General features: G+C 39.6%; 1 protein-coding gene across 4 annotated transcripts in view; it reads left to right on the top strand.

Annotated features, from left to right (window-relative positions):
• STK32A (serine/threonine kinase 32A) overlaps window positions 1–27,722 on the top strand; it is a 98,509-nt gene that overhangs the window by 7,933 nt on the left and 62,854 nt on the right. For 3 of the 4 annotated variants that reach the window (XM_045830205.1, XM_045830207.1, XM_045830204.1), the window contains exons 3-4: window positions 18,091–18,146; window positions 19,454–19,605. In XM_045830205.1, the coding sequence (XP_045686161.1) occupies window positions 18,091–18,146; window positions 19,454–19,605 (208 nt within the window). The remainder of the gene's footprint in view (window positions 1–18,090; window positions 18,147–19,453; window positions 19,606–27,722) is intronic. The other variant, XM_045830206.1, reaches the window with a different exon arrangement.

The raw sequence follows: 27,722 nt of genomic DNA, 5'->3' as shown, positions 1-27,722 counted from the left end.
CATGTTGCAGCATATATCAGAATTTAATTCCTTCGTAAGGCTGAATACTATTCCATTGTCTGTAGAGACAACATTTTGTTTATTCTTTCGTCCACTGATGGACATTTGATGGTTTCCCTCTTCTGACTATTGTGAACAATACTTCTGTCAATGCTGGTGAATGAATACTTGTTGGAGTCCCTGTTCTCGGTTATTTTAATTGTATGTACTGTAATTACATGTCATTTTTTGAGGAACTACCAGACTGTCTTCCACCTAATTGTGTTTAGTGTTTTAGTGATGGGAAACCACCTACAAAAAGGGGCTGAAAGTGCGGGCTCTGGTATCGGGAGGACGTGCACAGGTTCAAGTCTCACCTGTGCCACAGTCTGGCAACGTGAAAAATCAAAGGGGTCATACATAGCCTGATCAATCATTATAAAACTCTACAGTCAGTTTGACTAAGTATAAAGTGTTCTAGAAAGACTTGCAATATCATGTGTCATAAGAAACACCCAAAGTTGTAAGAATTTTTGTGAGTTTATTTGAGCCAAACTGACGACAATTGCTGGGAAGCAAAACCTCAACAAGTTGAGAACACGCTCCAGAGAATGGCAGTTTTGCTCCTTGTTTTAGACATTGCAATCAAAAGAGGAGGCGTAAGGGGGCTACATGTAATCCACTGGTGCTAGATTAGGGAGGCTAGAGAAGGCAAAGTAGGGAAACCTCTGGGATTGGATAAAAAAATGATAGACACTTTTACGTGTGCACAGGTGAGTACAGGATAGTTAATAGTCAACAGTTAACATGACAACAATGAGGGATTCCATGGTCTCCTCCTGGTGTGGTGCCTGTGCCTTGAGGGGTCTAGAAAAAGAAATTTTGACATTCCAAAGGAATGTTATCATAGATGCAAAAAAGATAACAGACAGGCTCAGTTAAGGTAAAGACTGACCTTTGTCAGGGAAGATACCAGCCTAGGACATGACTATCTACCATGACCTGCTTTTAGTTAGAAAGTTTTCAATTTCTGACTGTCCTTTGTGGTTACTATAGGTCTCTAAGTCTGTTTGACTGTCATGCAGGCCTCCCCTGAGCTTGTCAGGTTTAGCTGTGCCCCTTTTCTTCCACACCTGAAAAAAGTCCCCGAGCCTAAACAATGACTAGTGAATTCATTTGAAAAATATGTTTTCCTGTTGTGCAATATATTAAACCTCCTCAGTTTCCTCATAAGTAAGCAAGTAATAATTGGGTACACTTCACTGGGTCATTGTGAAGATTAAATAAAATAATGCAAGTAAAACACTTAGCAAGGTGTCTCACATAATCACCCAATGCAATTAATGGTAATGCTAGTATTATTTATTAGCATCAGAGTCTCTTAGCATGAACTCTTTGAACTACTTCACCTTCTGAAAGAAACAAAATTGATTAAATGCAGCTCTGTGGATGCTGTAGTCAATATGACCTATTCACACTTCTGTCAATGGGACTGGATGAACAGAATGGCAGAAAACCTATATGAAAGCCCTATGAAAAGAAGCCAAGTTATTGACTGCACACACACACACACACACAGCCTCACCTGGTTTTCCTCTAATCTCCCTAGGTGATTGTGTTTTTCCTTAAGGCAAAATCAAGAACTCATTGGGCTGAAAATCAATAAACTTCACTTTTTCAGATTTCTACCCAAAGCTGCTTATTTAAGTAATCCCATTGGATCAACAGACACGGTGACAATTGTTCCCTGTACTTGACAACCATATGGATACTCGGAGAAACAATAAATGATGCAGAAAGACAGTTTTTTTTTAAGTTTTCTGCAATAAAAGGAATGTAATGTTGTTAATGTTTATAACTGTTTTCCTTTCATCTGTTTTATTTCCTTTATCTAAATGCAGTGGTTTTGTTTGTTCTGTGTGGTTTGGGCCTACTTTTGGTGGGGTTTTTTTTTTTTTTGGTTTGTTAGTTTTATTTTTTTCTAAATAAATCAACATTTTCCAAGTCCAATCACTGAGGTCTTCCTGCTAATTTAGAAAAAAATATTTAATAACAGCAGAAAGTATACCTGTTAATAATTCAGGCTCTAGACAGCAGAAGAGGGTCTTGTGATCATAAGCCACATGTGTTTCCAAGGATGTACAAAAAAATTGTAGAGGTGGCTTGGTGTAGTTCAAGCAAGAGGCAACTTCTGTGCTGTAGCTAAGACAATTGGCCCCAGGTTTAAAAGCTGCTACAAAGAGTTCATCCAGGCCCTGAGTGTGCAGAGAGAGCCCAATTATTACGTTAGTGTTTGGACTTGCTTAAAACTCAATGTTCTGTTTTCATTTGGCAACACTCGTCTCCTAGGATATGTGACTGTTTGCAGTTTCTTTCCATCTTTGGTGATAGAAGCAATGGGTCCTTCAAAATGATGGGCCAAGGAAATTGGCCACAGATTTGCAATCCAAAAGAAATGGGAGGTTATTGAATTGATTCCAGCAAGGAAGGACTTTGAAAATCTTGTTTGTTGTTTTAATATCTTTGCATTGAATATTTGTACCCACTTGGGTAGGCAAATTTCAGACTTTGTCCTTTTAAACTTGAATAATGTTGTCTTATATTATTTACTATGTTGCATTAAAATGAAAGAGTGAAAGGAAAAGTTTCTAGCAAGAATTAGCTTCTTAAGAAATGAAGTCATCTTGAGTGGTCTAACATTTAGTTATGACATTTATCATAAGTAACTTCAGATCTGACAGTTGATAGCAACAAACTTTTTGAACTTGTTAGGGCTTTATTTGTCCCCCATCCCAGGGGTTTGGACGACTCAGAAAGAAAAACTAGACAGCTAAGAAAACAGCCTCCAAGGTTGAGCTAGTGCTTCTGACTTGCAGGTTCCTTAAGCAATGAGTTCTTAGCACCCCTTTAGGAGAATCTACTCAAGCATATTATGAGTGGCTAAAACAACTATGGTACATTTACACGATGGAATACGACTCAGCCATACAAAAGAAGATTTTACCCTTGTAACGATATGGGTGGACCTGGAGAACATTATGCTTAGTGAAATAAGGCAGTCAGAGAAAGACAAATACCATAGGATTTCACTCATATGTGGAATCTAATGAACAAACTGAACTAACAAGCCAAATAGAGACAGACTCAGAGATAGGGAGCAGGCTGACAGCTTTGGAGGGGGGTAGGGAGGGGGTGGGGAGATAGTGCAAAAAAGAAGCACTCATGGACTTGGACAACAGTGTAGCGATTTGCAGGGGTTTCGGGGGGTGGTAGAAGTGGAGGAGGGCATAAGGGGGATAAATGGTAAAGTAAAAAATGCAATAAAAAAGAAAAATAAAAAATTTACATCTTGCCTTTGGAGATTCACAGTGCCCCTTAGCATATTCAAGGCTCTGAGATGTCCTACAGTAGTAAAATCTCAGTATTCTGATATTTTTCAAACTTATTTCAAAATGAAAACATTTTTTTATGGACAGACTTTTAATACCTTATAGCACATAACTAGCTATTCGGTGGATCTTAAGTTGGGAAATTTGCTAAACTCCCTAGGTTAAGAACCTAAGTCTGAAAACCAGTTTCAGCCCTGGTTGGCGTAGCTCAGTGGATTGAGCGTGGGCTGTGAACCAAAGTGTCACAGGTTCGATTCCCAGTCAGGGTGCATGCGTGGGTTGCAGGCCATGACCCTCAGCAACTGAACATTGATGTTTCTCTCTTTCTTTCTCCCTCTCTTCCCTTTCTAAAATCAATCAATCAATCAATCAATCATCTTGAAAAGAAAAAAAGAAAACCAGTTTCAGCTCCAGGCAATGTGACTGGTATTCCAAGCCTACTGTCTCCAATGGGAATGGGAGGGAAGGTCTTCAGGGGATCCGGCTTCTATTGTAGGGCCTTTTGGGGGTAAACTTTATTAAAGGAACCCCGGTTAGCCATCATTTCACCAGTTGAAGTCTTATGAAATATATATACAGTGATTTCAACCAAGCGTTGCTATGTGACCACTAATGGAAGTTCCTTTGGAAACACACACACAGGAAGCCAGTGATGGAATAATATTCTAGTCAAAATAGGACACTGAGCACAGTTTATACAGTGAAGGGACTGTACAATTTAGGATTATAGATTTTGAAAATTCAAGAGTGGCACTGGCTGTACTTTTTCCTCCTGAATGATTTCTTCTCTCATTTCTGGAGGTATTTTTATAGTAAAATAAGTAATATTAATCTTGTTTCATACTTCAGTAGCTTATATTTTTGTTATTTTGAGAATGATTTAAAGCAGGGTTGGCACACTTTTTCTGTACTGGCTCAGATAATAAATATTTTATGCTTTGCAGCTTATGCAGTCTCTGTCACAACTACTCAGCTGCCACTGTAGAGTGAAAACCAGCATAGACGGTGAGGGGACAGATGAATGCGGCCATGTGCCAGTAACACTTAAGTTATAGACATAGACATTTGAAGGCCCATCATTTTCCCTTGTCACAAAATACTCTTTTTATTTCTTTCTCAGCATTTAAAAAATATAAAAGCTATTCTTAGCTTACGAGCCATGTAAAAATAGATGGTGGGCTGGAATTCACCCGAGAGCCCTATCTTGCCAGCCCCTGCTGTAAAGCATCTTGCACACATTTATTTCCCTGTGCCGGGGCCTCTCTTGTACCCACCCATAACCTTCTAGCCTTCACTGAGAGACTGGGCAAGGGGCCTGACTCTTCTCTCCAGATGCTTAACAAGTTCACTCTTTTTTTCTTTTGGTGTTCAAATCTTTTTCTATCATGAACTTAAAAAAAATATATTTCCCCCAGCTGGCGTAGCTCAGTGGATTGAGTGCGGGCTGCAAACCAAAGTGTCACAGGTTCGCTTCCCAGTCAGGGTACATGCCTGGGTTGCAGGCCGTGACCCCCAGCGACTGCACATTGATGTCTCTCTCTCTCTCTCTATCTCCCTCTCTTCCCTCTCTAAAAATAAATTAAAATAAAATCTTAAAAAAAATTTCAGTTACAGTTGACATTCAACACCATTCCACATCAGTTTCAGGTGCATAGCATAGTGGCGAGACAGGTACACAGTCTAAGAAGTGATTACCCCAGACCATTCCAGTACCCACCCGGCGCCTTACACGGCCATCACAATACTACACACTTACTCCTCACTGACCCTCTTTTAGTTGATCGTTGTGAACCAGTGGAAATACTTCGACCAATAAATCTAGCGTTTTAGAGGATAAAATGTATTATTTTTGTTTGATATATATAAATTATTTATATATGTTATATATAACACACATGTTATATATACACGTGTGTGTGTATATGTTATTTGATAGCCATACAAACTGGGTTTCATTAAGCAGGTAGAACCTGTAATTCATCTGAAACATCACTGGGCAGAATTCATTTCCTACAGGGGCATTTATTCAACTTCGGGACATCCAGCACTTTGGGGTGTTGATTCTCCCATCCTGCCTCACTGTTCTGCTTTATTATTTGTTCTAAAAAAATAGCCAGTGTCTTTCTGACTTCCAGGCAAATTCATGAATTGGGGTCCCGGCAGCAAGAAAAGAAGCTGTTGGTGCCTGTTGCTTGGTCTTGGCACAAGTATGGATGTCAATAAATCCCAGACTCCCTGGGGCACCGTGTTTCATAAAAAGAAGTGCTGACTCTGCAAACTGATGCCACCAGTTGGCTCTGGAGGCTGCTTCTCTGGAGAATTTCCAAATATATTCTTAAAAGACCTGCCAAGCCCACATGTATTATGGGCAATCATTTGCTACCAATCATTTGGGATAATAAAGGGCTAGTGAGCCAGCTAAATAATTTTTGCACTGGGAGATCATAAATGATATATGCTCTTGAGCTGACTGCCAGCTTTAACCAGTACCATGGTGTTGGCGAGCTTAAACCAGTGGTTCCCAGACACCCTCTGCAGACAAATGCCAAACGGGCTATGTTTCACTTAGTCTGTGGTAAAAAGAGAAAAGGCAGGACAATGTAATCAGCTTTTCATAAAGCTAAAACTATTAAAGGTTTTAATTCTAAGATTACATCCTTTCCTGGTGTGTGTATTTAGTATTTAAGGATTATGGAAGTAGAAGTTTTTTTCATCATGAGAAAGACATGTAACTTGCGTCCAAGTTTCTCTGATTCCCAGTTTTCTTATCTGTAACAAGGGAACTCATAACAGTATCTGTCTCACATACGTTTTCGTGGGAATAAAAAGATTATCCAGAAAAAAGGTGTTTAGCAAAGCATTTAGCACATAGAAATTGCTCAGTAAATGTTAGCTGTTATTACTACCATTATCATAATCATAGTTTTTAACACCCTTATGTGGCAAGTGAAAAATAAAAGCTACCCAGTGTGGGTTTTCCTTCTCTCTTCCAGTTTCATTTTCAGGGGGATGGGATTTTCTGATTGGTGAAATATAGAGCAGTAATCATAATTTTCAGTAAGTGTTATATAGATAACTTACTGAAGTAGCTGAAATGGGGGGAAAGGCCGAAGATGACCTATTTTAACTAGGACAGCTATTCATTTCTATGAGAGATGATGATGCGTGAGCTAATGCAGATGGAAAGCTGAGAGTTTATGCAACACTTATTTTTAATATAAAATAATTGGAACTTACTAATGGTTTGATTGTGGGGTAAGAGGGAAAGAACAAAATCAAGAATGAACCATAGATTTTCGCTTCAGTAGTCAGGCAGACAGATGGCTATGATATTTTCTGAGATGGAGAATAGGGGGCACTGAAGGTTTGGGGATGCATTTGGATGTTGTCAAGAGTGCTAGTTTGGATTCACAAAATGACTGTGAGACACCTAAATGGTGATGTCAAGTGGGAGGCTGGGATTGAGTAGCCAGAGATGAATGGAAAGTCTGAGCTGGAGATTTAAAGACATGGGGATTGGTGAGTCTTCCTTGGGAAAGAATGTGGAAATGAAAGAGGAAAGGAACCTTAATGTTTAGAAGTTGGGCAGAGCAAAACAATTCATCTAAGGAAATTGAGAAGGAATAGCCAGTGAAGATGAAGAAATATGTGTCCTGAAATTAAAGAGAAGGGTGCTTTAACAAAGAGGGGGCAGTCCCTAATGTTGAATGTCCTCTGTGGTAGCCTAAAGTGAGAACTATCTACAGGATTATGAAACCCAGAGGGTGGTGTGGTGATGTGGACAAAAGCAGCTCTAGGGTTGGAGAGGCAAGAGACAGATTCAGGGAGTGAGGATTGTCTGGGAGCTGAGGATGTGGACACAGCAAGTGTAGTCAACTCTTCCAAGAAGTTTAAAGAGAAACAAACAAACAAACAAACAAACAAAAAGAACAGGGGATTTCTGGCCAAGATGGAGGCATAAGTAGATACACTGTGCCTCCTCAAACAAAATAAGGACAACAGAAATTTAAAAACAAAAAAACAACCAGAACTGACAGAAAATTGAACTGTATGGAAGTCTGACAACCAAGGAGTTAAAGCAGACACATTCATCCAGACCAGTAGGAGGGATGGGGTCGGGGAGCCTGATGGAGAGGGCTTGCAGCAGGGCAGCTGGTGGGCCCAGTGAGGCAGCAGGTTGTGGAGGGGGGTGGCGCACAAGGTGGCTGGCAGGCTGGGTGTCCCAGATTTGTGTGCAGATAAACTATGTGAAACTGGGGAGCAGGACAGACCGCTCAACCCAGGGTCCCAGCGCAGGGAAATTAAGCCTCAAAACACTGATTGAAAATACCTGTGGGGGTTGAGGTGCCGGGAGAGACTCCCAACCTCACGGGAGAGTTTGTTGGAGAGACCCACAAGGTCCCAGGATGTACACAAACCCACCCACACAGGAATCAGCACCAGAAGGGTCCAGTTTGCTTGTGGGAAGCAGGGGAAGTGACTGAAATCCAGCAGAGAGCAAAGCAAAAGCCATTGTTCCCTCTCAGACCCCGCCCCCACATATAGCATCACAACCCAGCAACTGGGTTGCCCCACCCTGGTGAACACCTAAGGCTCCATCCCTTACTAAGTAACAGGGGCATCAAGACAAAAAAAAAAAAAAAAGGCCCAAACAAAAGAACAGATCAAAGCCCCAGAAAAAATACAACTATACAATGAAGAGTTAGCCAACCTATCAGAAGCACAGTTCAAAACATTGGTAATCAGGATGCTCACAGAATTGGTTAAATTTGGTCGTAAATGAGATGAAAAAATGAAGGCTATGCTAAGTGAAATAAAGGAAAATGTACAGGGAACCAATAGTGATGGGAAGGAAACTGGAACTCAAATCCATGGAGTGGACCAGAAGGAAGAAAGAAACATCCAATCAGAAAAGAATGAAGAAACAAGAATTCAAAAAAATGAGGAGAGGCTTAGGAACCTCTTTAAAGAGGACATCTTTAAACATTCCAACATCTGAATTATAGGGGTACCAGAAGGGGAAGAGGAAGAGCAATAAATGGAAAAGTTATTTGAACAAATAATAAAGTAGAACTTCCCCATTCTGGCTAAGAAAATAGACTCCCAGGAAGTCCAGGAAGCTCAGAGAATCCAAAAGAAGTTGGACCCAAGAGGGAACACACCAAGGCACATCAGAATTAATTACCTTAGCCAAGATTAAAGATAAGGAGAGAATCTTAAAAGCAGCAAGACAAAATGAGAGAGTTACCTACAAAGGGGTGCCCATCAGACTGTCAGCTGGTTTCTCAAAAGAGACATTACAGGCAAGAAGGGGCTGGGAAGATGTATTCCAAGTCATGAAAGGCAAGGACCTACATCCAAGATGGCTCTATCCAGCAAACCTTTCATTTAGAATGGAAGGGCAGCTAAAGTGCTTCTCAGATAAGGTCAAGTTAAAGGAGTTCATCATCACCAAGCCCTTATTATATGAAATATTAAAGGGACTTATCTAGGAAAAAGAAGATTAAAAAAAGAACAGTAAAATGACAGCAAACTCACAATTATTAACAAGCACACCTAAAACAAAAAACAAACTAAGCAAACAACTAGAAGAGGAACAGAACCACAGAAATGGAGAACACAGGGAGGGTTATCAACAGGGGAGTGGGAGGAGGAGAGAGGGGGAAAAGGTACAGAGAATAAGTAGCATAGATGGTAGGTAGAAAATAGACGGGGAGGTTAAGAACAGTATGGGAAATGTAGAAGCCAAGAACTTATATGTGTGACACATGGACATGAACTAAAGGGGGGAATGTGGGTGGGAGGGGTGTGCAAGTTGGAGGGGAGTGAAGGGGGGGAAATGGGACAACTGTAATAACATAATCAATAAAATATATTTTTTAAAAAAGAACAAACTGACAGTAACCAGAGGGGAGGGGAGGGTAATAACAGGGGAACGAGGGAAGGGTTGTCAAGGAACATGTGTAAAGGACCCATGAACAAAGCCAAAGAAGGGTAGGACTGAGGGTGGGAGATGGGGGTGGGTGTGGTGGGGAAAGTGGTGGTGGGAAAATGGAGACAACTGTACTTGAACAATAATAACAAAATAAATTAAAACATAATGTACCAAAAAATTAATAAAGAGAAGCAGAGAAATGAGTCAGTAGCTAAAGCTGAATATGATGTTAAGGGAGAAATTTTTCTTTTCTTTTTTCTTTTTCTAAAGAGCAGATACTAGAGAAAGTCTATGCTGATGGGAATTAACCACTTTTAAAGGGAGAAACTAATATATCGGGTGAACAGGAACCAGGGCTGGACCCAATGCATACTCACGGTGCAGTATGTCCAGAAGGGCCCCTCTGGTCTGGCTTCGATGACCTGCAGTTGCTGTCTCTAAATTCTAACTTTAGCTTTGAATTTGTTTGTAAGTGAGGTATAATGGGACAGTGGCTCATGCCCCAGAGGCTGGAGCCTGGGCTCACACATTGCCGCCTCCCCAGGAAGGGGTCTAAGTTGGTTGTATCTGGTGCCACCCTGGCCCATCCTACCCTCTGTCTGTGGCAAGGGTCTGGGTGCTGATGCAGGGATGGCTGGGAGTGAGCACCCTTGTGACAACCCCAGATGGGGCATGGTGGTAGCCGTCATTGCCCCAGGATGGCAGTTTGGTGGATGGCTAGATAGCAACTATCTTTTGGGTTCCCACCTTCCCATGTAGATACTGAATATGTCATGGAGTTCCATTTTGAAGCAAATGATGTGGAGGTGTTCTCACCACCAAGTAACATTCTAGTTAGGGATGGTGACAGAGATGTCCAACAACCATAATGCATTTTATCTTCCGATCAGTCTACGATTTAAACATGGAAGGGCTGAGGCTTAGGACAATTAAGCCACTGACCTGAAATCAGATAGCCACATGGTAGATCCTGAATCTTGTTATATAAAATGAATCTCCTTTTTGCCAGTTACAGATATTCTCCCAGGATGGCCAACTGGAATGGATTTATAAAATTGAATACATGGAAGGGATTGCTTCTCAGTAAGAATACATCAAACACTCATTATGTGCCTACCTTTGAATTCCACTCTCAGAAAGCTGACTCATTTCATTTCACAGGGATGTTCATCTCCACTTGTGATGTAACTCACAGGCATGTCCCTTAGACCGTGTGTTACTGAAGTGTTAGGGGTTTGCTGTATAACACCTTTTTCTTCCCTGGAAGAAACACAGTTCATCACTACTCCTGAGCTTTGCTTGGCTTCCTCTGTTCATTTTGATTTCAAGGGCAATTTCAGTGACCTTCGTTCATGTCTTTCACAATTCATTTTACCATCATCATCATCATCATCATCATCACTCATTCCTTGACTATTTTTAGATCAATCTAATTTGTATGATACCTTATGCGGGAATTTTAATTTACTTTTATAAAATATTGAAATTATTGCCACTTTGATAGCTTCATTTTCTGTCCAGGGTATACTGTACCAGGAAAAATGTTCTAAACTAAGACTTTATTGAAGCATTAAAAAGAATTTTTGCTTAAATGTTATGCTCGTAATTGGTAACTAGAATTGGTTTGTTTGCTTTCCACTAAAGACTATGGTCTTAATATTTGCTTTTTGGGGGTTATCTCACATAAAGGTAGATGAACTTTATTGTAGTTGTTCTTAAGAAATGTACATTTAAATATATATTTTAAAGCAAGTTTTTAATCACAAAAGTAGTACAACTAGTCATGCTCCTTCTACCACTTTCTCAAAAGAAAAAAAAAGCTATCTTTACCCCATGCTGTGGTTTATACTCCAGAACAAGGGTCCCTTAACCAGGCAGACCTGACACACCCGAGGGCAGAGGTGCCTGATGGAAAATGGGGACAACCAAGTGAGTGAAATCACATGGGGTGGTCGGCCCTCTTTTCCCAGTTGGCTCCATTGACACTGACAGCTGGGGCCTCACCCTCCAGACAGGGTGACAGAGTTTTTTCTGTAGATTTTGACCAAACCAATAAGGAAGATCTGAAGTTATTAACATCAGAGTTTTAAACCCAACACCCTAGGTATAGCTCTCTAGAGTGAAGCTTACTGTTGACAAGATGCACCCACATGTTCAGAACTTCCAAATGGGGGTTTAGGTGTACAAGCAAAAAACAAACTTAAAAAAATACAAAAATATAGGAAACAAAGAAAGCAACATTCAAAGGGCAAAAATCAGCATGAGGGAAAAATCGTAGTATGAATGGAAAGTTTCAACGGTGTAGAAGATAAATTTAAGGAAGTTTCCCAGAATAATCAGCAAACAGACATAGGTAGAAAATAGGAGGGTAAATACAAGAAAATTTAAGGGCCAGCCTAAGAGTTCTAATTCTAAATACTAGGCAGTGCAGAAATAGAGAAAGAGAAAATAAAAAGGAGGAAACCATCACTACATAGTTTAAAGGAAAATGAAAAGCCCAGAATTTAAGGACATGGGTTTTCAGACTAAGTGAGCCTATTCAGACCCAGTACAATGAATAAAAAAGCCCATATTGTTGTGACATTTCAAAATGTTCAACACAAATATACAATCCTGCAAGGTTCCAGAGAAGAAAACTGTTACATCAAAGGGTCTAGCACTTAAGTAGCTTTAGACTTCTTCACAGCAACACAAAAAGCTAGAAATGAAAGGAGACCAGTGCCTCAAAATCATGAAGGAAAATAATTTCCAACCTGGAATCCAATGGCCAAACTCTCAAGTGAATATGAGCAAATAAAAACATTGTTCATAATTGCAAGGCTTCTAAAACTTATCTCCTGGGCAATCTTTCTTACATAGCTGTTGCAGGATGTACTCCACGAAAACAAGGGAGGAAAACAAGAAAGAAGGAGCCAGTGTATGCAATCAGCAGGGAATCCAGGATGAAAAAGGAGTGAAGGAAATTCCCAGAATGATGGTTAAGGGAGCCCCAGGATGACAGCTGTAAAGCAAGAAAGATAAAAGGTCCAGATTGGATTAGGTCGGAGGGCTCTGGCACAGAAATATTCAAGAAGATGACAATGTGACTGATGTGTTTGGACATGTTGAAAGGGAATTTAGACAACTAGAGAAAATATGAGATTGAATTAGGAACAAGGGCATAGAAAAAGAAGCTCATGTATGAACAAAACAGTTATCAACAACCGGAAAACTAAAATATTATGCATGAAAAAGAAACTAATCACAGTGAACCCCTCAGGTGCATACACTATTTCCATACTCATCTAACTGAAATTAGTGTGTCAGATAAGCTATATTGGGGTAAGAACAAATGACCAGGAAAGTGAGCTAAATCCTCTCCTGCCATCTTGGCAGTTCAATAAGTAATACCTAAAACTGAAAAGAAACAACAACACGCTTATATTATTTAGAAGATATGGTGGAAACTACCAAATCTGTTAGCTAAAAGAGGTTAAAGTGTTAGTTTCTTGACTTGGAGAGATTGGAAGGTGAGACAGATGGGTCACAGAACTAATATCAATGCTTTATAATAAACCCTTTAGAATCATTTGACTTTTAAAACTGTATATAAATATATAGATATATAACTTTATAAAAATAACATTAAAATGACAAAATTAATCAAAATATTAATCATGATTATCTTTCAGTGATTTTGTTTTTACACTTTTGTATTTTTTTGTATACCAAAAGTATATTAGTTCTATATAAAAATAATCTTAGTTTGAACAAGAAATGGAAGCTCAGAACGGCCAGATAAATTTCCTAATTTTATTTATTTTGTAAATAGTAGAGCTAGGATTCTAATGCAATTCTGCCTGGCCCAAATAATTTTTATCTTTCACCAAAGCATTTTACCTTAGTTAAAAACCAAGAACCAAAATTTTCATGCCACAATATTTTTTCCCTTCTCTGAAGGTCCAGAGAACCTTACTACACCAAATATTAACACTCTATTACTTTTGTCTACTTATTTGCTATATACCTATTTATTTATACTCATATCATTCCAGAAAATGCAAAGACTGGATTCCAAGGCTATACACTATAGAAAATAGAACTAATAAAAATGAGGTACGGCGTATTTGATTACCCAAGCTTCATGTTCTCACGAACACTGCGGAATGAGTCACACTCAGTTTTCTGAGGATGTGACTTAGTCCCAAGCTCCTTTTGTTTTCTCATCAGTGCCCGGGAGAGTCCTGGGCACACAGTTGTTCAATAAATATTTGTTGGCTCAACTTGCTAGCAAACATATGGCTTCTGCAGAAGTAGTGTTAGCTTCTTTCCTCTCTTACTGTGACTGTCTTAAAAGGGTATAAGCAAGCCTTTCTTTGTAATGGCCTCCATTTGGGAGTGTAGTATGATGACCTGTGTAAGGCCACTTTGCGTGGTGTGGGCCCAGCTCCCACTCGGAGATGCACAGGACCCATGCCCACGGATAGGTTCTCTTGTGGGGAATCAGGCCTGCAATGTACCTAGGCCGCTATGAGTCTTGCTTTTTGCTAAAACTCCCTCACCCTGATTTGAGGATATTTAGTGCAAAGCAACTTCCTAAAATCCATGCTAAACCTTCCAAGGAGGAGTGTAACCAGTCCAACTATTTTTGCCTTTTCATTTGCAAATATCCCTCTTCTGTGATGTGATTAGCAGCATTGGCTCCTTTGTCATCTGTAAAAGGTAACCACCTAAAGCAAGCCTGTGCATAGTTAATGAGGACCTTGTAATGTGTCCAGTAAGACAATAAAAGCTCATTGGAGCAAGAGCAGAGGCTTTTGCTCCCCTCAAGAGGAAAGCAATGCCGTCCCTTTTCCTCCACCAGATTCAGTAATCCGTGTGAATGGCTCATTTTCATCCATAATGACTCAGACCCCATGAGCCAGGGTCCGCAACAATGACCAAACATTCATTTCATTAATGGAAAACTGTAAAATTCACCAGAAGAACTGTATTTTTAATTAAAGTTCATTTTTTTCCTGTTCTTTTTCTCCCTTTTTTAGCAAACTTTTCTATAAGGGTCCAGCTAGTAAATATTTTGGTCTTTGTTGTGTATTCTTTATTATTAATTTTTTACACTCCCTTAAAAATGCTATTTTTTTTTTGTTTTTGTTACTATGTGAGTCATCAGCCCAGAATGTCATTTGGCTAAACACTCGGCACAATGATGTTAGGACTTTACACAGGACACATTGCCAAGACTATCACCCCCCGCCAAAGGCAGACACTTGGCAAATCATGCAGTGTCCATTCTTACAAGTGGGCCAAGTGACACGATAGAAGAGGCACGATTCTGTCTTCATTCCGATGAGGTATATGGAAGATTGTCCTTTGATGTTGGTTCCTTTTTGTTGCATAGTGTGATACACTGATTTCTGTTCAAAGATGATGCAGTGCTGACAGAGCAAATGCCCTCTGACTCCTGTTGTTAACCATCCTGCAGTTCCTGGCAGTTTTCATCTACGTCCTCACTTAGGACAGTTGGTCGTCGTGAAGCTGATGGGGTGGAGAATGGCAGTTCTCCACGCGTCTGAGCTCAGAAAAGGGCAGCTAAGTAAGGCGGCTCTGTTGGTAGAAATGTATCAGTGACGTGGCATCTAACCTTTATCCTTTTCACCCAAGCATAAACAGGCTTCAAAAGACATGTGGTTCATGAAATGGATTACCATATTTTGCCATTATATAAAATGCTTCCATATATAATGTGCACCCACATGTTTGGCCCAAACTTTCAGGAGAAAAATCTTCCATTTTAATTTTTAATTCAATTTTTAACTTATTTATATTTAGAGACAAAGCTGATTATTGTATCCCTTGGTATTATTTTGCATGTGGATATCATTATTGCTTTCTAGAGTTACACTTTTCATGTATATGCATAAATTAAAAATTAAAAACATTTATATAGATACAGAATTAGTACTGCCCATGCATATAATGCACATCCTTATTTTTCCCTCAAAAATTTGGGCAAAAAGTGCACATTATACACAGCAAAATATGGTAATATCACACTGGAACTCCATGCTTTCTAGGTATCTGCTGTAGGAATCTGGGAATCTCTATGTAGGCATAGAGGTTCTAGGGCTCGGTGGCTAGTGGAGATATCACAATGCGTTATTGGATTTACTCAAGATAAAATGTTGGATTTGCAAATAAATCCTGGTCAGTTGTTTTCAACACTTGCATGATACATAATATGTAATTTCGGCTCATGGAATGAGTGTGAGAAAATAATTATTTGGGTATGCCAGTTTGAAACTCTAGAGAAAACTTACAAAGGTGTTTTAAAATTATTTTGACCGTAACCCACAGTAGGAAATATACCCCTGAAATTATATCATAATCCAGTCCATACCTATCTACTACATACAGATATACTATTTGAAGTATTCTGATATTTTCAATGTATTCTATTCTATTTAAATTTTTAAGGCCTCTCATTACTGCTAATTTATTTTCTAACTCATTAGTGGTTCTTGAATCAGTTTGAAAAACAATTCCTCAGAAAACTCAAATGCTCGCACTGCTTATATGTATAAAATGCAATTGTTTGGGGGTTCTTGTGCATCGGACAGCTTAGTCTGATTTATTCGCTGGGAACCAACCACATGTAAATCCTGAGCTATGCTCTATGGAAAATAAATACAAAGAGGAATTGTCTGAGTTGCCAGGGAAACCAGGATGAGCAAAATGACATGTTATTTCTGCCCTCATAGAACTTAGGCTCTAGTTGATGAAAGAAACTCAGAACTCAAGGAGTTTGGAAGATAAGCCATTCACTTGACTATGTTAAATAAGAAAACAATTTTATTAGCACTTTCTGAGTAAAAGAGTTTTATCTAGGAAGATCATTCCCATTTTTACTGCTGAGAAAATGGAAACTGAGAGAGTCTCTGTCATTACCGCAAGTCACAGCATTATTCTGAGTCTAAATCCAGGATTATTTGTAATATACCTGCTGCCTCACATGATTAAACGGCATTTGTGCTAGACCTACAATGATTTGGGAGTTCCGAGAAGGAAGCGATGACTAAGTCTGTCAATATAAGAAATGTCCAAACCTGTAGAGAATTTTTATGAGTTTATTTGAGCCAAACGGACGACAGTTGCCGGGAAGCAAAATCTCAACGGATTGAGAGAATGCTCCAGAAAGTGGCAGTTTTACCAAGCACTTTGTATATTACAATCAAAGGAGAAGACATAAAGGAGTTACATGAAATCCACTGGCGGCAGATTAGGGAGGGGGGAGAAAGCAAAGCGGGGAAATCTGTGAGGTTGAAACGGAGAGACAAGATCTTCTTTTATGAAGTGGGTAGAGGATAGTTAACAATTAATATGTGCAGCCCACAGAGATGGCACGTGGGCGAAGAGGATGACAATGAGGGGCTCTGTGCGCCGGTGCAGTGACTGTGCCGGAGGGGTCTGGAAAAGGGGATGACTCTGACATTCCAAAGCTATGTTGTCATAGACGCAAAAACACCATGGACAGGCTCAGTTAAGGTAAAGACTGACCCTTGTCAGGGAAGATTCTAGCCATTCTAGCAGAGGACGTGACTCACTTTTAGTTACACGGTTTTGATTTCACACCAGCCTACGTGGTTATGTTAGGTCTCTGAGTCTGCATGGCCGCCACACAGGCCTCCCCTGAGCTGGTCGGGTTTAGGGTGTGGCCCTCTTTTCATTCACAAGTCATGTTACAAAAATACTTTGACCCTCAGAGAGCTTGGAAAAACCTTAGAGGTCCCTTTACTCATTTCTCTTTTCTTCAGGAAGAGCTAATCTAATTATTCTTTTTTAAAAAGAGAGACACAAAATATACCTTTTAAAGACAAGAGTGGTACCATTCAATGTTTCCTAGCCTTTTCTGAATAAACTCTTATAAGAACTCATTTGGAGTTTTACTGTCTAAGTCCTTATTTCAAAAACCAGGAAACAAATGGAAGATTTTCTCAAAATCACTGAGGCAAGAAACTGAAGACTGTCACCTAAGAGAATCTATATTTCACACTTCTCATAACCAAGCACTTCATGATCACTGACCCGGGCCACCTACAAACACCTACTGCTCCTGCCTCCTCGCAGCTGAAGTGTTAGAATGGCAGATGGGAAAGACCGTCTCGACTTCATATACCCTTCAGGAGACCTCTGCACACACGTTCGTGCTAATCTCTTAGATAGGACCTCGGGGGTTAGCTCATTCTATGAACTTACAAGTGTCATAGTGTCTTGCTTGAGGAAACTGAATTATTAAGATACAAAAGAGTGGGTGTAGGGGGAAGACATGTAAAGTGCTGATCCTTAGCACAGGCAGATCCACAGAGGACCAGAACTCCCTGTAATCGTCTGTGTTCAGAGACACTGCCCTGATCTTGCCACCTACGTGAAATCCCCTCACATGCTCTTAGAGCCTCACAGCTTTATCCTTAACATTCATCAGGAGTTTTAATTGTCTACTCACTTTTGTGACTGTTTAATCTTTACGGGTTTCTTTCCAGATGCAGAGCTCCCTAGACTACAGGCTCCATACAGGCAGAGATGAGACTCCTACTCTATTATTACTACACCCTCCAGTGCTAAGCACTGTGATTAAGCCACAATATAATATCAGGTTCAAGAAGCATTTATTGGATGAATGAATGGGTGTTTTACGGTTATCTGGAATATTGTTTTAAACCGGGTCCTTCGGTTTAATCCAATCTTTACTGTTTATTAGCTGCTAAAGGACAACTGATAATCACTCACAACGTTCTTCTGTTTGTCTTACAGTCAACTTTGACCACTTTGAAATTCTGCGAGCCATCGGGAAAGGCAGTTTTGGGAAGGTGAGAATGCAGATGATTAGCCACCAGCAGGGTCAGGCAGCTTAGGGAACAGAGACTCCAGTGTTTGGGTTCCTCAGTTGCCTGGCCCGCAAGGAATGATAATTCAGGGATGTTTGTATTATGGATTTTTATAAAATCATCACCACAATTTGAGGAAGACATGAGACAGGCAGCTACCGCATTTTGCCACGTACAAGGCACACTATTTTTGCTCAAGTTTTTGAGGGAAAAGTAAGGATGAGCATTATACATGGGTAATACCTGAAATACCTCGTATCTATTCTTGTGTTTTGTAATTATTTGTTACATAAAATTTCTTGTGCCATAATATGTTAAAAATGCTAAAATTCCTTTACAATACAGAAATATTTCAATATAAATAAATAAATAAAATGATTGAATTAAAAAATTAAAACAAAACTTTTTTCCTCAAAGTTTGGGCCAGAAATGTGGCCCAGTCAAGTCTGTTTACTCTCACTGGAATTTAAGACTTCTTCTTTATTCTAATGGAGAGGGAAAGTTTTCAGAATCATGTTCAAATTGTTACCAGTACACTCAGTAACAGGTATCTGGTCAATGTAAGCATTCAGTCTTTTCATGTGGGAAAGATGTCACCTGATTTCTGTTTTTCCCAAGTTGGATCATGTTTTTATTAAAAAAAAACTTACCATGAAAAAGATACATATCCACTTTAACTTTTCATAAAAAACTAGATTCAAATCCTGATTATTAGTTTCTTAGTGGAGATGTATCTTGAGAATATTTAGTATTTCATATTTTGTGAGAAAAATGAGTTTGTGTTTTAAAATTATTTTCTGTCTGCAATCTCAGACATTATATAAACCTCTAAACAATTTTCAAAAATATGGACATTTTGTTTCATGTTATCCCAGTGCTAGCTAGTAACATCACTTATGGTCGTAAATAAGAATTCTTTGCACAATGTCACTCAGCTTGACAATTTAGTCCATTCATTTAAGTCACTCGAAGCAGAATAAAGATGTCATTTGCTAGGGGAAGATTCCTAACAAAGAGGCAGCTATTTTCTCTAAAATGCTGTTTAAAAAATAAAATCCCTGAAGCAAAACTAGGCAAACTTGTTTGAGAAAGCAGAGATGTAGGGACTGACCTGGTGCAGCAGAAGGAAATGAAGTTTTTCAGTCTGCAATTAGAACTAACTTTGACATCGGAGAATTTGCAAGAGACAAGGCCTCCAAGCCCCGCTGAAGAACGAGTCTTGCACTGTCGCTCATGACTGTGATCTGTCCTCTCCTTAAGCACTTTCTCACTCTAATTTGCCCCGTTAGGTCTGCATCGTTCAGAAGAATGATACCAAGAAGATGTATGCGATGAAATACATGAACAAACAGAAGTGTGTTGAGCGCAACGAAGTGAGAAATGTCTTCAAGGAACTCCAGATCATGCAGGGCCTGGAGCATCCTTTCCTGGTTAATTTGTGGTAGGTAGATTTACTGCTTCTCTGAATGGAGACAGTCCCCCCTCTACCCACCCAATACTGTGACATAAACAACCTGTCTTGATTTCTAGGTGTGTGTTTGCAAAGTCTTTATTAGTATCTTCCTCAAGGACTTTTGTTCTCCTTAGTGTCTTTATAGTTGTTCTGTTGTCACCAATAACTACTGCTTGGTCCGGTTGTCACAGTTTCCCTTGCCCTTGAGGTAAAATTTTATTTTATTTCATTTTTAAAAATATTTATTTATTTTTTAGAGAGAGAGGAAGGGAAGGAGAGAGACATCAATGTGAAAAACATTGATCAGTTGCCTCTTGTATGCATCCCAACCAGGGATCAAACCTACAACCTAGGCATGTGCTCTGGGAATCCAACTGGTGACTTTTTGCTTTGCAAGACGATGCTCAACCAATTGAACCACCCTGGTCAGAGCCAATTTTTATTTTGTAAAGCATTGTAATTAAATTGGTTGAAGGAATGAATTCAGATGTCTTCTTACTCATTAGATACCTTTTCCCCATTAACTGTGGGTCAGAGACTTTGGGGAAAAAGAATGGTGTCACTGGCTAACATGACGTTGATTTTCAGAATTTGCACAAAGCTCTTTCTCCTTTAAATGATTGGCACCAAAATGGGTTTCCTTGTAGCAAGCTTCTTAAGCAGCCAGTGATCTTCCTGAGGGTTGGAAAAAGACGGGTGCTGTCTTTCTCACCAAACAGCTTTTTAAAAATTTTATTTATTTACTTTTAGAGAGAGGGAAAGGGAGGGGAAGAAACATTAATTGTGCAAGGGACACATGAATAAGTTGTCTCTTGCACAGCCCCCAACTGGGAACCCAGCCTACAACCCAGGCATGTGCCCCGAGTGGGAATCAAACTGGTGACTTCTTGGTTCTCAGGCCAGTGCTCAATCCACTGAGCCACACCAGCCAGGGCACCAAACAAGTTTTAATAGAGCTGGAGCTAACTATGTGATCTGTTCTCAAGGCCATGATCATAATCCAAGGCTTAGAAGATGAAGTTTACATTATCTATTACTTCCTATTCTTTTGTTCTGTGTGGAGGTCTTTCTGTCTCATTTTGCTCTCCATTTTAATGTAGCCATTATGTTAAAAGCCGATTCTTAAAGCTAATTCAGTATGACTGTTATTTAAATATGCATACCAAGCAGTGCTTACTAGCCAAGGCAAGAAAAAAGGTCTTTATTCAGAGAATACTAATGGAAGAATAATTGAAATGTCACTGTGTGTTTAGGGACATTCCTCTGGAGGAATCAGTGCATTAAACCTGTCTCCCTCCATTTTTAATTAACACACTTCACTTAATAGACAATTTGCTCAAATGCTGCGCCACTGTTGAAAAGAAGATGGCTCTGTGTGACTTGGAAGCGGGTCTGTTACCGTTATGTACTACTGAGACATGGTAGAGTCTAATTTTGGCTCAGGCTCAGTGGATTTAATCAGTATTTTAGAGTGGCCTATTCAAAATGCGGCCATGTAAAGAATGGAACAGAGGCAGCTCTTTCTTCCCCATCCTTAGCAATCATCAGATTGCCTTTTCCACCCTCTCTCTCCACCCTGCAAATGAGGAAGTGCTCTCACTGTACAGGCTTTTTGTTCAAAGTCACATTTTCCTTCTTGAAAAGTTCAACCAGCTCATTTTCTCTTTTTAAGATCAGGAATCATTCATAAAGACAGACTTAGCATTTTACCCTTTCTGCCTGCCCCTCATCGCTGAGCAGGCAAGAGTGACTTCATTCGAGTCCCATTTTCCCCCTACAACGTGGGTCTTATGAGACTTTAAGCTGACCCAAGTTTGTAGACTTTGCTGTTTGCTACACGGTGTCATTCTAGATGACATTTTGTCCTCCGTGTCTGCCCACTTGGTGACCATACAATGTTTGTCCTGTCCTTCCCATCTTCTTATACTGCATTCCACAGTGGAACATTGGGCACCATTAATACTGACAGAGGAGAGAGAAGAGATACTCCACCTCTCACCCCATGATTCCAGCACCGCATTCAGAACCGAACACTGGGAGACGTACTGTTCCTAAAAGTGCAGGAGAAAACCCTTCTGTCTTTCAAACCCTGAGCTGAAGACCTTCAGATTGCACATTAATTCCTTCTGATAAATGCTTTCTGTCCTAGTAAGTACAGCATAGTACATGTAAGTGACTCTTCCCACAACTAGTAAGCATCTTGCAGTACTTATGGAGGTGTGTTTATAAGCAATCTTTATCATTGTTAAGTCGCAGTGTTCTAAGACAGGGTTAATGTGTGTGCCTATCACTGAACACCCAAAAGACAGATTTGGGTGGTGCTTGGCCCCATGGGACAATGGGAAGTTGTGTGGTGGGGTAGGGGGAGGTCTTCAACTCATTTCCAGTAAAAGCTTATGTTCTGTCTTGTTTTGTCTTCCACCCTCATTCTGCAAATCAAAGAAAAAAAGATCAAATAATCCCTAGTATATTACGTGTGACTTAATATTTGTGTCTTGGGTTTAATAGATTTGTCTTTCATCCCCAAAGCTTCAGGAGCCAATTTTCTTAAGTTATAAATAAAATAGCAGTAATATTTTTGAATTCCTTTGTACCCCTTTGTGTACTTTAGTTTACTGATCTCCCATGTAGGCCTCTCAATATTGTTTTTAATAATCTTCCCAGGGATGCTCCAAGTGTCCCTTACCGCGGGGGCTGTGCTCAGGAAACTCCGGGTTTCAGGTTGAGGGAAAACACAAATTGTTTCTCTTTGAAGCAGGCTTATTTTCTTTTAAGTTGGTGTGTATAAATATAGGTATAAATGCATGCCTGTATGATATTTGAAAAATTTTCTGGTCATTACAGCAAACTGAAAAACATAGAAAACTGCACAGAAAAATGAAATTATCACCCCTAAGATGTTGGCGTGTACTTTCCAGTAAAATATCTGCACTTGGCTTTCTGTTTTTCATCATGCATTAGGCTTGTTCATTCCCTCATTCATGTCTGTATTTACTGAGCATCACGGACAAGTTGTACTTAGGGTTGTCAGGTAAAATACAGGATGCACAATTCCATTTGAACTTCAGATAAATAAGCAGTAATTTTTAGTATATGTCCCAAGCATCACTCGGGATATGTTTTAACTGAAAATCACTCGTTGTTTGAATTTCTAATTTAAGGAGGCATCTCGTGTTTTTATTCGCTGCATCTGGCAACCAAATTTTCACAGGGGCCCGCACAGTGGGGAGGCAGTGGTCAGCAGGGGCGAACGGAGCTCCTGATCTGCCTTACATTTCCATTACCCACGAGCGGTTGACTTAGTCAAACGGCACATGACTATATGAACTGTGAGAAGTGCATGAAGGGACTAAGCACCCAGAGGAGTGTGTGTGTGTTTTAAGGGGTTTCAGGGAAGTAAATCCATCCATCAGTCTGAGAGCGACAGTGTTCAGGGTGAAAGAACATTCTGATCAACCTCCCAGACTCTCTGAACCTGACCTCTTCGGAACACAGTCCTCAGATGTAGGCCAGGTTATAAAGTGAAGGCTGCCTGTCAGGGCTGGCATCCAGGAAAAGCAAATAAAATCTTCCTGCGGGTGCCTCACTGGAGGCTGCTAACAAAGCTCTGGCAACCCACAGCCTGCAAACAAATGGGCCATAGCCATGCCCAGCACAGCAGGTTCCCCAGGTGGCCTTTGTTAATGGAGATTAAGCCTGCAGCTGCACACAGCTCCTTCGGGCTCTGCTTTCTTCTGAGCCCAGCTCTCTCCTTACCTGCTTCCCTTGTTCCTGTGAACAGAAAGGGTCCACGTGTTGTTTCAGGGAATTAGGAGATGAGGTGGCTGGTTTTCAGGGGAAAGGACCACTTCTACTGGGAGTGTGAAAAGGGGGTCCTGCCTGATGGCTGAACAGAGCTGACTAAGTGGGCTCCCTGGCAGATGCCTCCATCAGCTGTGACTCAGAAACCAGGGTTTCTGCAGGGAATCACAGGCCAGGAGAACTCAGGGTAGACTCAGAGGCACAGCATCAGTGATAACGATAGTATATTCATCCTAACAGTCTTGGTTGATAGGGATTATTATTCCTACTTGAAGAAACAGAAGCTCAGAGAGGTTGATTAATTTTTCCAGAGTCACACAGCTAGGAATTGGCAGAGCCAGGACTTAGACCCGGCAATTCTGACATCAAAGCCTCTGCTCTTCTGACTATGCTATACCATCCTCTCTAGACATCTTGTGAGACTCCCTTCCAAATCTTGTGGGAGGAAAGCAAATTGATTGTCTTTCACACCACAGGAATACAAAATCCATGAGGCAGGTATGGTTGTGCTTTGTTCACTGCCTCATTCCCTAGCTCCTATAATAGTAAGTGCTCGCTACTTATCTGCTGAATGAATGAATGATGAATGAATGAATGGAGTGAGTTAGTGGTGGGATGAGGCTTCTAGCTCCTGGTTTTTTTGCTCTTTTCTCACCATGCCACTGTCACCTGGTGCACACTCACAAATACCCCTTCATTTAGTCACTCCCACTCCAAGATCTTTGCAGGCCCTGAGGCCAGAGAGGCCTGAGTTTGAGTCCCTGCTCTACCACTTAGTGCTCTGTCTCCAGTCTTAGAGACGTCCCCCTTTGCTTTGTCCTGCCTCCCTGATCTGCCATCCACAGATTCCGTGTGACCCTCCTCGCATCTCCTCCTTGGATCCTAATGTATAAAATAATCTGTACAACTGCCATTCTCCAGAGTATTTTCTTAGTCCATTGAGATTTTGCTTCCTGGCAATTTTCATCAGTTTGGCTGACATAAACTCTTACAAGGCTTTATTTCTTAGACTGGATGTTTTTTTGTTGACACACATGTCACTCTTTGTAATTAGGGTGTTTCTAGTTTGAGACTTTTGCAAATTGTTTTGCTATTGGTGTTCTTGTTTGTGTCTTTTGGTAGACAAAAGGCCACATATTTGGGGGTGTAAACCTAGGAATAAATCACTGGATCTTAGGGTTAGTGGGAAAATTAGTTTCCAAATGAACTGTACTATTTTACACATACATCAGCAATGTATGAGAATTCAAATTGCTCTAAAATCTCACCAACACTTGGTACTGTCAATTTCTTCACAGATAGGCATTCCAACCAATGTGTAATGGTTTCTCATTGTTGCTTTAGTTTGTATTTCCGGTGACTTGTGAGTTCTGGCACATTTTTATGTTTATTGGCCATTTAGAATCCTCCTTTGAGAAGTGCCTGAGTCTTTTGTCCATCTTCCTATTAGTTGCCTCTTATTCTCATTGACATATAAGAGTTCTTTACACTATATTCTGTGTGCAGCCCTTTTCTGGATATAAATTATTTGTTCCATCTGTGACTTTCCTTTTTAATCCATAATAGTACTTTAAAAAAATCAAATAGCTTGTATTCAAATGTAGTATAATTTATCAACTTTTCCTTTATGTGTAGTGCTTTCTGTGTTCCTGTTTAGGAAATGTTTGTCTATGTAAAATTATTCTATTCTGTTTGCTGTTTTAACTTACACACTTGGATCTATAATTCAGGGATAAGATTCATTTTTTCCCCATTTATCTAATTAACCCTAAAACATGCATTGAAGAGTTTGTCCTTTTCTTACTGCACCCAATATTACATTTGTTATTAGTCAAATCATGATAAATGTGTGGGTTTCTAGGTTGTGTTCTCAGGATCTACTGTATGTTTATCACCCATATTTAACTACTATCACTTTATTCTGGTAAAGAATTCAGTCACATACCTGTCTTCCTTCTGAGTTAATTATAATTGGCCCTTTGTAGTTCCATATAAATTTCACAGTCAACTTGTTAATATATATTTTAAAGCTGCTAGTATGTATATTGGGTTATATTGAAAATATACATTAATTCAAGGATAATTATTTTATTGTTAAAATTATTTCTTCCAATTTATAAATGATATATAGATATCTATCTCCTTGTATATTTAGACATTCTTTAGTTTCTTTGGTTTCAGTGTTTAGTGTGGAAATGTAACATATCTTTCCTTAGATTTTTTCATTGTATTTAGTGGTTTTGATATGATTACAAATAGTAATTATTTATCAAAATTTTATCTCTAGTAGTTTGTTGCTTATATACCAAAATACAATTGTTTTTTAATACATGATGGGGCAAAAGTAAATTCACAGTTGTATGTAAAACAGAGTTTATTCTTGTATTTATCAATTATTGTGTGATTTGCCACACAAACAACTGCGAACCTGCTTTTACCCCACCCTGCATCGCCTTTGTGTCCAGCGACCTTGTTCAAATTCTCTTCTTAATTCTGCTAGTTGGCCTGTAGATTCTTTTGGATTTTCAACATTTACAGTTATGTCATTAACTATTTATGCCAGTTTTAGTTCTTCCTTTCCAATTGTCTTTTTTTTTATTTTCACGTCTATTGCACTTGCATTGAGAACAATGTTGAGTAAATGTACAGTGGATATCCTTGTCTGTCTGTATTTTACAGGGAAGGTTTCCAGAATTTCAAGATTTCATCTGATATTTGCTGTAGGCTCTGTTTAAGAAAAGTTTATTTATTAAAGATTTTATCCCTGGCTGGCATAGCTCAGTGGATTGAGCGTGGGCTGGGAACCAAAGTGTCCCAGGTTCGATTCCAAGCCAGGGTACATGCCTGGGTTGCAGGCCATAACCCCCAGCAACTGCACATTGATGTTTCTCTCTATCTCCCTCCCTTCCCTCTCTAAAAATAAATAAAATCTTTAAAAAAAATTCTTTCTAAAAAAAATTTAAAAAAAAAGATTTTATTTATTTTTAGAGAAAGGGGAAAGGAGGGAGAGAAACATCAATGTGTAGTTGCCTCTCATACCCCCTGACTAGGGACCTGGCCTGCAGCCCAGGTATGTGCCCTGAGTAGGAAGCAAACAAGCAACCTTCTGGTTCCTAGGCTGGCACTCAGTCCACAGAGCCACACCAGCCAGGTCTGCTGTAGGCTCTTTGTAGACATCCTTTATCACAATAAGGAAGTTCCCTTTAAGTCCTAGTTTGCTAGACTTTTTTTTGAATTTGGAAGGGGTATTAAATTTTATCAAATGCATTTTCTTTTATATTGATATAATTTCTATTGCATGAAGTAGTAGATTCATTGATTTGCAGGTCTTAAAACAACCTTGATTTTTTAAACTCTAGCTGGTTGTGATCTATGAAAATAAATTCTAGTTGGTTATGTCCTGTTACCCTTTTGTATATATGTGTCACTGAATACTATAATATATATTTATCTTTTTATGTATATATTAAATTATTTTATTTATAAGTATTTATAGGTTGAGTGCAGAGGGTATGAGCCCAGTTGAGAGGATGGAATTGGGAATGTAGGGCAGAAAGGAGATGGCTGGGGTGAGGTCCTGAAGCTGATTAGAAGGACGTGACTCAGAGCACAGGCAGCTGAAGGTAAACAAGCTGCCTTCAGTGGACGTGGGGGCGCTCCTTTCACCGTACTGGGAAGGAAGACAGAGAAGGCATGTATTCGTGAGTTGGTAGATTTGTTGGTGGGCAAGTGAAGTAGTTCTCATGCCATTGCCTCTGTGACACACGAATTCATCAGCTGAGAATGAGGAGTGCGTGCAGGATGTGAAATTTTAAGGAGAGAAGTGCTAGGTGATTGAAAGCATGACGTTAATAATTAGAATGGGATTATCTAGGTATCTACTTGAGACTTGTGGTTATGAATTTCAAGTGAATCCAATAAGCGCTGTTTCATGTTTTTCTCCTTTAAATGCACTTAATAGATGCTATTTTTGTTGCACTTTAAAGAATATAGGTGGGTTTAGTCACAATTGGGGATTAATTGGGGAAGAAATCCTCATTATGACAAAGTTTAATGAGTTGAAAAGTACATTTTTAGGAAGCAGGCTAAAGAAGTAGATTGTTGGGGGAAACTTAAGGAAATCACACATATGTAGCCACTCTTTAAGACAGCTCATATTTTTGAGTTACTATGCTAAGATATTACCTGCATTATCTTATGTGTCTTCATATACTTGCCTCATATATCTCCATATATTAATATTTATCTCATGTATCTGCAGATATCATATGTCCCCTTACAAAGATGAGTAGCTAAAGATGAGA

Source organism: Phyllostomus hastatus, unplaced genomic scaffold (assembly GCF_019186645.2).
Source record: "Phyllostomus hastatus isolate PE091 unplaced genomic scaffold, TTU_PhHast_1.1 phas_contig_150, whole genome shotgun sequence".
Taxonomy (NCBI): domain Eukaryota; kingdom Metazoa; phylum Chordata; class Mammalia; order Chiroptera; family Phyllostomidae; genus Phyllostomus; species Phyllostomus hastatus.
This window is presented reverse-complemented; position numbering and strand designations above follow the sequence as displayed.